At 47.0% G+C, this 9452-nt stretch overlaps 1 protein-coding gene and 1 long non-coding RNA gene across 7 annotated transcripts; one reads left to right on the plus strand and one right to left on the minus strand.

Moving 5' to 3' along the window:
- Positions 1-1192: 1192 nt before the first annotated feature.
- On the plus strand, positions 1193-9395 carry LOC109521750 (epidermal growth factor receptor kinase substrate 8-like protein 1). 6 transcript variants are annotated; one of them, XM_019879839.1, is made up of 20 exons: positions 1193-1300; positions 2550-2610; positions 2704-2862; positions 3069-3218; positions 3306-3382; positions 5204-5316; positions 5478-5524; positions 5618-5744; positions 5938-6026; positions 6111-6185; positions 6679-6827; positions 6929-7073; positions 7158-7222; positions 7505-7610; positions 7768-7893; positions 8016-8169; positions 8241-8406; positions 8476-8608; positions 8696-9055; positions 9095-9395. In XM_019879839.1, exons 2-19 carry the CDS (start codon positions 2581-2583, stop codon positions 8780-8782), a joined length of 1998 nt encoding a protein of 665 aa, XP_019735398.1. In that variant the 5' UTR covers positions 1193-1300; positions 2550-2580; the 3' UTR covers positions 8783-9055; positions 9095-9395. The 6 variants fall into 6 exon arrangements, with proteins under 6 accessions (XP_019735398.1, XP_019735548.1, XP_019735637.1 ...); XM_019879989.1 differs by having other exon boundaries at positions 7167-7222; XM_019880078.1 differs by having other exon boundaries at positions 7170-7222.
- Positions 7166-7843, minus strand: LOC109523344 (uncharacterized). The gene is made up of 2 exons (XR_002169747.1): positions 7728-7843; positions 7166-7262 (listed from the first exon to the last, which is right to left on the minus strand). It is a non-coding gene; the product is annotated as an uncharacterized LOC109523344 (long non-coding RNA).
- Positions 9396-9452: the final 57 nt, after the last annotated feature.

Raw genomic sequence — 9452 nt, forward strand, 5'->3', positions numbered from 1 at the left:
TTTTGCTGGTCTTTGGCAGGTTTTGCTCTGAGAAAACAATCCGAGTACGAAAAAGTGTGACGTGAGAGATCAGTCTGGAAATTACGCAACTCATTTCCAGTTTTTGCAAAAAAATGATTTACTGACTAAAAATAATGTTCTTCTATCTATATCCGCGATGATTACCTGTAGTGGAATGTAGAACAATTCAATGTTCTTCCACTAGAGGGCAGTGCATACAATTCACGTGTATCCAACTGTGGTTATGCATACGAGAGAATAATAATAACGATATGATTTACTGACTAAAAATAATGTTCTTCTATCTATATCCGCGATGAATACCTGTAGTGGAATGTAGAACAATTCAATGTCCTTCCACTAGGGGGCAGTAGATACAATTCACGTGTATCCAATTGTGGTTATGCATACGAGAGAATAATAATAACGATAACAGTTTTGGATTGACCAAATCTGAAAAACGGTTTCATCACCAACAAGGCATTTAAATAAATCTAAAATTCGAAATGCACAAAAAAAAAAAGTCCTTAACATGGATCAGTTGGACATTCAAAAGTTTCAGGAAGGTCAACTCAAGTTGACCTCTAAAGGTTACAGTACATTTTAGGGCCATCTTGAAATTTCACATCACTAACTTTTTGGGAGCACGTCAAAGGAAAGCAGAATTCACAACTCTTCAAGATTTTTTTCATAACCTTCGTAAAGGATTTTTTTTTTGCCATCTCGTTGTGTAATTTAGTTCATTCTAATGTGGTCAGGGAGTGTGTACATTAGGTGTGTATTTGGCTTGAGGGAGGGTGCTTCTTCTTCTCTCTGAGTCATCGATTCAAAATAAAAGATCTTTTTTTTTTTTTTTTTGCTCCAGTCGATAAGAGTCAAGTCAGCTGTCAAGTAATGTTCAGCTGCATTTTCAGTTCATCCAGAAATGTCCACTTGAAAGCTAAATATCTCAAAGTTTTTTGGGGGAGTAGCTTTTGGCCCCATCAAGTTTGGGGAAACTTTTTCTATTCGCCGTCAGTCATGGGCCTCTCGTAGCGTCATCAACTTTCTTCCCTTGCATGTCGCCCCTGGCTACAACCCCAAAACATGTGTCAACACAACACACCAGATTCGAGAACACGATTCCAGTGAGGGCGGGCAGGGCAGGGTGGGAACTGCAAAAATTGACACACCTCTGCTCTGCTAAAAGCATTCAGGGGAGTGTCATACCTGCACTCTCGGCGGGCATTTTTTTCCATTTAATAACACAGACATCGTTTTGGAGGTCAGGAAAAACGTTATTGGAAGCTTGTTGACCTTGGTAAGTTGACTGATTCCACATACATTTTGACGTAGACTGTCAATCTATTCAAACAGGCAGTAGGGCAGGTTAAGGAGGAGGTGACGCGTACAGCAATAACATATGTCGTCGATCTATTTTTAGTCAGGTGCGCTTTGACAGTATCACAAAAAGTAGAACGCCTTTACTATCCTTGTTATTTTTGTGCCACATATTTCTGCCCCAAGAGTTCCTCAGACGGATTAGTCGGAATCCAAAAGAGGCTTTAAAACATTTGGCGCCGCTTGTAGTTGAAGCGTACAGTTTGATGAAACAAAACAGAATGACACTTTGTGTGTTTGAAACAACAACATAGCGTTGGCTCAGGATAGCCCGCTGAGCTGACTGCTCACCAACAATGTAAAAATCCCACTGACGCGCTAACAGTGAGCATCGGGAGTTACGCTTTTGGAAGCAACGGATCTTGGAACACAAACGGTGGGGCAACACGTAGAAAGGCAACGCAACAATATTCAACGGCATGTATTTTTTATCCTCCGCAAAGAACGACTAAGCCTCCCGAGGGGGTGAGACCTTCTGCATGAACAGAATATCTGGACGTCTGTATTACACAGCCCCCCGCTGGGCAAGCCAACACGAAGGAAGGTCTGGAACTTGAATACTTCTTGGGACATTTTCCCAAACAAACTGAAGTTCAGTGCCGTTTTTTTGGCTACGTTTTGTTGGTCTTCGCAATTTTGTAGCATCGTCTGTGAAAGTGCCTAGCGAAGGAAGTGTGAGCGATACTAATGAGCGTGAGTGATACTGGCTGATTTTAGTCCAGTGCTGATGATGAGAGGGTGGATCGGAAAATACTGTGATGCCGTCAGACCGGTTGTGCAGCCCAAGCGCACAGTGAGAGCCCTGGTTACGCATTTACGGAGAGATAAGACTGAGGGAATTTAGTGTGCGGCAAAGCCTTTCATATGAATGAATGAACGAATGAATGACGTCGTTTTTTTTCAAGGACTGTTTTGTTTCTAGTTAAGTGTTGGCTTGTGTCGTTCCACCTGTGTCAAATACAGCAGGGACTCCAAATTGGAATACCAGATGTTGCGGGAATGATATGCGCTATCTAACAGGAAAGTAGTACTTTGGTGGTATCGTGCGGTGTCAATAGGCACTCAGCAACCTTTGTTATTATCTTTTTTTTTTTTTTTACATTTTACTCGTTTGAGGTGACGAAAAGACCCATCAGTAACTCTGAGGCAAACAATGTTGTCATCCACAGTGAATGACACACATGAACACAAGGACGAAGGATGACAAACATCAGACAGTATTTTGTCAAGGTGAGTCTTTTCATGTGACACCCCCCCACCCCCCCCCACCACGTGACATTGTGTATCCAGTGACTAATTTGTCTTTTTTGGTTCTTTGTCCAGCACCTGATCACCTTCTCTCTCCAGAGAGGAGACGTGAAGAGCGTGGAGGAGGCCCAGTCTCGTCTCCTCCTGCTGGCTCAGAGCAACAAGCTGTGGAGTCAACACATGCTGCTGGATGTCGGATCTGATGCCGTTTATCTCAGAGATATACAGACTAAGGCGGGTAGATGTGATGCGGATTCTGCACATACTTCTAAGCATACATAGGTCACACGCTTCGACCTCAAAGTCAACCGTGTTTACGCCCACAACGGCGCAAATCAAAATACAATGCGTAAATTATTGATATATAAAATATGAGATATTTATTTATGCATAAAATGGCTGATCATTACTATTATTATTATTATTATTTTGGTATGCAGGAGGAGCTGGAGAAGTACACCTTCACCTCCATCTTCCGCTGCGAGTCCATCAACTCGGAGGAGCGTTTTCCATCCCTCCTTCTCCTCGTGTGCCAAAGCCCCAATGAGAAGAAACCGGATATTCTCTTCTTCAACTGTGAGAACATACAGGTAAGTCCCGTAAAAAAAAAAAAAAAAAGCCGCCGTGTGTTCACCTGAGTGGCTCCGGTTTTTACTTTTAGCTGGGCATTCTCGCAGGCAGAACAAGTCTGCAACAACATCACGCAGGCTGTTTCCAAGTCCGGCCGGAGCAAGACCATCCCCGATCCAATCAGGTACACACACTTCGACCGGATACGTCACGAGCTGCGACATAAATGACAAAACCATGACCAAAAGTAGACAAACGGAAAGAATGATCTTGCCTCAATCCACTCACAAATGTATTTAGTTTTCATTTATGAATGGCAGCAGTTGGATACAACGGTTGATTTGACTTTTTTTTTTTTTTTTGCCAACCCATACCTAATGGAAATGGTTCTCGCCCCCTCCGCCTCAGTTCTCTCGGGTCAGCTGACCGGTAACTCCTGGAGGTACCAAAGTCCAAGCGGAAGCTTTGTGGGGATATCGGGCTTTTTCTGTCGCTGATCTCAAACTACAGAATGACTTCCCGGCACACATTCAACGAGCCCGTTTGCTGTCTCTTTTTCAAAAGCTCTGTCTTGAAAGCCATTTTGGGACCTGATTTGGACCGGCGATTGAGATGACGCGGGTGTTTAACACCTTCTGGGGTGTTTAACACCTTCTGTTGTGGTTCCACTTTCTTTTTAGCGGTCAATGAAGAGCTAAACAAAAACGAGCCACCTCCTGTTCACCACTTTGCTTTCCCGCCGCCATTAGGCCGAATCAAAGCGGTGCCACAGTTACCGTCGCTGCGTGTGCGCGTGTGTGTGTGTGTGTTTAGCACGCGTGCACGCTCGAGGGGGAGGGCAATGCAAACAGCTGACAGAGAGCAACCTGTTGGACCGGTTCACACATAACTCGAGAAGGTGTGACAGAGACAGCCCAGCCGCTGTGGCAAAAAGGAACAAGGAGCAGCGGAGAGGTGACCTCGGAATAGTTTCAGGGTGCTCGGCTTTGGATTACGGATGACCTGCTGAGAGTGTTTCAAAGGACCAGCGGAGGGACCGTTAACGGGGTAAGAAAGCTCGATGCGGTACTTCCGGGTAGGGAGTCGTTCAAAGGTGGGAAGTGATTGCTCACAGATATTTGCATCGGTAAGGTGAAGGTAGAGCTCTGCGCGCTCCCTCGCCTTGATTTTTTTTTTTTTTTTTTTAACGCATATGCCTACGCAAGGCAAGGCCTTTTGTGTTGTGTTGACACCAGTGACTTGCGATCACCGCGCCAGTGCGTTGTGAGACATCTCATTATCCAATTTCACATAATTGGTCCAAATATGATGATTCATTGATACTACAACTAACGAATGCTTGCTCATTGACAGCCTCGATGCCGGCGACGTATCGTGACAGGCAGAGCGACGAAAAGCTTTTTGACAAAATGGCAGAAATCCCAAATAACCTGTGTATCCACCCGTTGTCAGTCAGCGCACGGAAAGATTTCACTCCGAGTGAGTACATTTGTGAGCCAATTGAGAAGACATCCTCACAATTTCAGGTTTTTTTTTAATCATTTTGGTGATTTTAATTTGGTCAGATTTTTTTTTTTGTGTGTGTTTGTGTAAAATATGTTTCCTGGTGGTTCAATGATGGGTTTTGGTGGTGTACAGTGAACTCCAGTTGAATGCAGGGGAGACGTTCCCCACACACACACACACACACACACACACACACACACACACACACACACACACACCTTCCACAAGTAACAGCAAAATATTTGAGGCTCTACATCGACAAAGAAAAAAAAAAGAAAAAAAAAACGTGTTCGCAAGGACATTTTGTGTTGATATTGCAACAGTCCAGTGAGATCACTTCGGCAATTTTGTGTTTAGGCTAGCAATATACTTAGTGTGTGCTGTGGATGTGAAGCTCACCTACAGTGCCGAGTCAGCAACCGCCATCATCATCATCATCATCATCATCAGCAGCAAGTCTTAACACTGTGGAATATCCATCTCATCTTCTTCCCTGAAGGCTTTCCCACAACGGCGCAGACATGATTGACCCCTATGGCATTCCGAGCCCCCCCATCGCGCACGCTCCCAATGCCCCTCCACACAACCCCCCGCCTTACCCGGGACCGAGAGGTCAGAAAAGCACCTTTTTTTGCACAGTGGCATCTTGACTTCTCAGCTCGGTTTGGTTACATTTAGTCCAACTTTTGCTTGAAAAAGTGAGAAATTGGTGCGGTCGTAAGTCAAGGTATTGCAAGTCAATGAATGAGATGATCTTACCTCTCTCACGGCAGCCAACGGGGGCCCTGACATCTCCTTGCTTCGAGCTGAGAGAGAAGTGGTAGGCCTTCATTTTTTTTTTGGGGGGGGTGGGGGCAGTATGGTCTCCTCACACGCAAGTCAAGTGTTCAAAGAGCTACTTCCTCTCGGCCAGGACATCCTCAATCACTGCTTCGATGACATCGAGAGCTTCATGTCCAAACTGCAGCAGACTGCCGAGGCTGCCATCGTGCTCAACCAGAGGAGGAAGAAGAAGAAAAGCAAAAAGCAGAGTGCGGAAGGTAAAATGATGTGATCGCACACGCTTGACTGATCTGGGCGCAGAAAATTCTCTCATCTGAAATAAATTATTGTGACTGTACTGCAGTACATTTCGTCTGAATCAGTACTTCCACTTTTTTTTTTTTTTTTTAATTGAAGGGCGTGTACTTCTACTTAAGTACTTTCGCCACCTCTGCTTATTTGTTCAAATAGAAGATCTACTCACCATGAGGGCAAGGCCGCCACCCGAGGAGGAGTTTGTCGACATCTTCCAGAAATTCAAGTATTGCTTCAGTCTGTTGGTCTGTATTCAACCACATCACTCCTTTTGGTACTTTTTTTTTTTTGTTTTTTTCTGCTTGATTGTTGATCGTTTCTTTGCATAGGCCCGTTTGAAATCAATCATCGCCAATCCTTCCTCCGAGGAGCTTGTTCATCACGTATTTAAACCTCTGGATATGGTGAGTGGATGTTTCATCCTCTCCCTTTTTACTTTTCACAGCAACCAAAAAGTACGACTCATCTCACAAGAGAATGATCACTTTAGGTGCCAAGTATGCGAAACACGCCAGCAATTTGCCTCTGGCTGTTGATGACAGTCTAGCAACCGTCATCGTGTACCAGAGGGTTTACAGGATATACCGTACTGTGCACTACATAAAGATGTCAAAGTCTAGGATAAAAGAATAGAAATGACACACTTAAATTGAGAAGCAAAAATAGCAAAAACTCCTCAAGGATGGCGGCTGTGCTGGAGCCTATCCCAGCCTGTGCTGCCCCAGTCTTGGGGCAGCAGCAGTCGCCGATGCCTTATATTTAGCTTTTAGAGCTGCCATGTATGAAAAGAGTGTTCGTGTGTGTGTGTGTGTGTGTGTGTGTGTGTGAACGTAGCGGATTGCTTATCAGAGCAGGCATGTGAACAGTGGTTTGTTTGTCTTATCTGGGTGTGTCCAGATGGTGAAGACGACAGGGGGCCCGGCGCTGGCGGCCTCCGTGTCCAGCCCCGCCCTGACCGGCGCTGCCGTGTCCCTGCTACAAGAGAACCTGAACGTGGAGGAGAGGCAACTGTGGACGTCCCTGGGTCCCAATTGGACACATGCTCGGTCAGTACTACTTGGGGGGGTGGGGGTGGGGGCATACCATAATGATCCAATGGAATAGAATGGTAAGAATGCTATTTAAAGTGCTCCTCGTGTGCCGTCAGCTCTGAGCTCAGAGGGCCCATCGCTCCGTATACGCCCGTGTTCCTCGACGGCTGGAAGCCCGACGCGTTCCGGGCGGACGGGCGGGTTTGGGAGGATCCGGTCGAGTCGCAACACAAGCACGAGGCCCTCCGGCTCAAACAAGAGGTGCACAATGATGCTTAAGGCTCGATTGTCACCGTCACGTCTTACTTACTGCGATGTTTGCATGCGCTACGTTTTGGGCAACAGCAACAACAGCAACAGCAGCAGCAGCAGCAGCAGCAGCTGCTCAACATCCACATCGGTGATGAAATGTAAGGCCTCTTTTCAAGCATCGGTTGGGAACTTGGGCATCTGCAAAACAATTTGCAAGGATTTATGTCTTAAAAAAAATGTCTCATTGCATTTAGTGGTGCACATGGTAGCTACGTTTAATTTAGGCTTATGAGTCGATCCCTTGGTTGGTTAAATATGAGTTTAGACACATAGTCATCATATTTCGAGTCAAGAAAAAGAAGTTTACCAGCGTGTGCTATGGTGAGGGATCACTATATTGGTCTCGATGTGACGTCAGCATGTTCCCTTCCCCCTGAAAGAGACACAGGAGGTCCCCCAGAGTTCGAAAAAGTCTACAGTTGCAGTTATGACTTCATTGCCAGGAACAACACGGAGCTTTCTGTGCAACAAGGGGAGACGCTGGAGGTATGTGGACAATTGCTGTCATTGTGACACAATAGCGGGCCGACGAAGCCCCTACTGAAGGTGGGGGTAGCAAACGCACAGCCCGCCACTGACTTGGGACTTGAGAGTACTGCTCACCGTCTGGCGGTCGGTCCCATTTCCCGCTTGCGTGTAACAGGTGCTGGAGTCATCCAAGCGCTGGTGGAAGTGTCGCAACCGCTTCAACCAGGTGGGCTTTGTTCCCTTCAACATCCTGGAGCCCGTCACTCACGTGGATAGTCCCGTCGCCAGCAGGCCCCCCACCGTAAGGCCCGCACAAACACGCGTCCTCACTCTGGCTGCGTTCACACCTTATTCCACGCAAACGATTCCAAACGCATCCTCTGGCTGTCTGGATAAGACGTTGACATCCCAAATATTCTTTAGATCCCCCAAGCTCCGCCCCCGCCCCCACTCGCCAAGACTTTCACCCCAGCCGCACCCAGCCTGCCCACTCTGCGCCCAAACTCGACTGGGCAACGCATGCCGCACAGCGTGCCCACCTACAACCAGCATGCGTCGGCAACGGAGGACGACAAAGGTAGAGGTGGCGTTCAAACTTTTGCCGCAGCGGATGGCGTGACAAACCCGACTCGTGCGCATCCTTCCCAGTCATGTTAGTGAACGACGAGTTGCTCCAGAGGCTGACCAACGGAAAGGCCATCAACAGCAAGCCTCTGATCATCCCTCGCTCGACGGAAACCTCCCTCCCCCTCGACTACCACTCCAACCCTGAGGAGGTGGCGTCGTGGCTGGCTGGCAAAGGCTTTAGTGAACCGTGAGTGACTTGCTCTGGCGCCGTCTGGTGGCCACTTAAGTCATCTCCGCTCACCTGTTGCTCTCGTAGGACGGTGACATGTTTGGGGGTCCTGACGGGCGCTCAGCTCTTCTCTCTCAGCAAGGACGAGCTACGCGAAGTTATCCCCGACGAAGGCGCTCGGGTGTACAGCCAAATGGCGGTGCAGCGCGCGCTGCTGGAGGTGATCTTGGATTTTGTCCCGCCGCAATTTCAGCAGTGCTCTTCGGTCCTAATAGGGTCTCCGTTGCTTCTCCCGCCTCATCTGCAGGATGCTCGCAGGGCCACGGAGCTGGAGGCCGTCATGGAGAAACAGAAAATGAAGGTGGACCTGAAATTGGAGAGCAGCACGCTGTGAGCGGATGGCTCGCGGGATGGACTTGGCAGCATTGTTATTTAGAATATCAGACAGTACATACCTGGAAATCGTGTGCGGCCGTGACACAAGCTTCCGCCTGTGAGAATCACCGCGCCGCTGTGGTCGTTTGGACTTCAGTTTTGTATTTCACACACGTATACGCCGCTAACTTATAACTGAGTAGATGAAATGCACAGCTTCATTCAAATACACTCACTCCTTAGGACATTTTAGTTTGGACACCAGATGCACTTGCCGGCGGAGCCCTGCCATGTTCCAGTTTGAACCCAATGAGCTAGGTCAAAATAAAAGGAACCCAATCTGCTCAAAATCCACAACTACCCTGCGACTGGGTTAGCAAAACAACCCAAAATGTCTTTGTGTGCGAGTGTGTGTCAGAAATGACCAAAATGCAACATATACTTTAATATGGTTTAATTGTGAAGACTTTTTTTGAAATGAATCCCAGTAGAACCGGATGATGGCCTCATGTAAAGCGACGAAGACGTTACAATCTGTTTGCATGTAATTACAAAGCACGTCTGTTGCATTGTTTTTGTTTTAATGGCGTGTACACATTTCTGCTTCACTTGCCAACACTAACTCAAAGGAACGTTCTATAAATGGTCAACGTTTGGATTTATAGAAAGTCCCCCCCCAATCAATTAAC

The sequence above is a fragment of the Hippocampus comes genome, unplaced genomic scaffold (assembly GCF_001891065.2).
Source record: "Hippocampus comes isolate QL1 unplaced genomic scaffold, H_comes_QL1_v1.1 scaffold330, whole genome shotgun sequence".
Classification (NCBI taxonomy): Eukaryota; Metazoa; Chordata; class Actinopteri; order Syngnathiformes; family Syngnathidae; genus Hippocampus; species Hippocampus comes.

Coding starts and splice junctions, on each gene's coding strand:
- LOC109521750 (XM_019879839.1), top strand. CDS start 2,581: ATGACAAACATCAGACAGTATTTTGTCAAG. Junction 3,383..5,203: donor ACCATCCCCGATCCAATCAG/GTACACACACTT, acceptor TCTTCCCTGAAG/GCTTTCCCACAACGGCGCAG. Junction 8,609..8,695: donor TGCAGCGCGCGCTGCTGGAG/GTGATCTTGGAT, acceptor CCTCATCTGCAG/GATGCTCGCAGGGCCACGGA.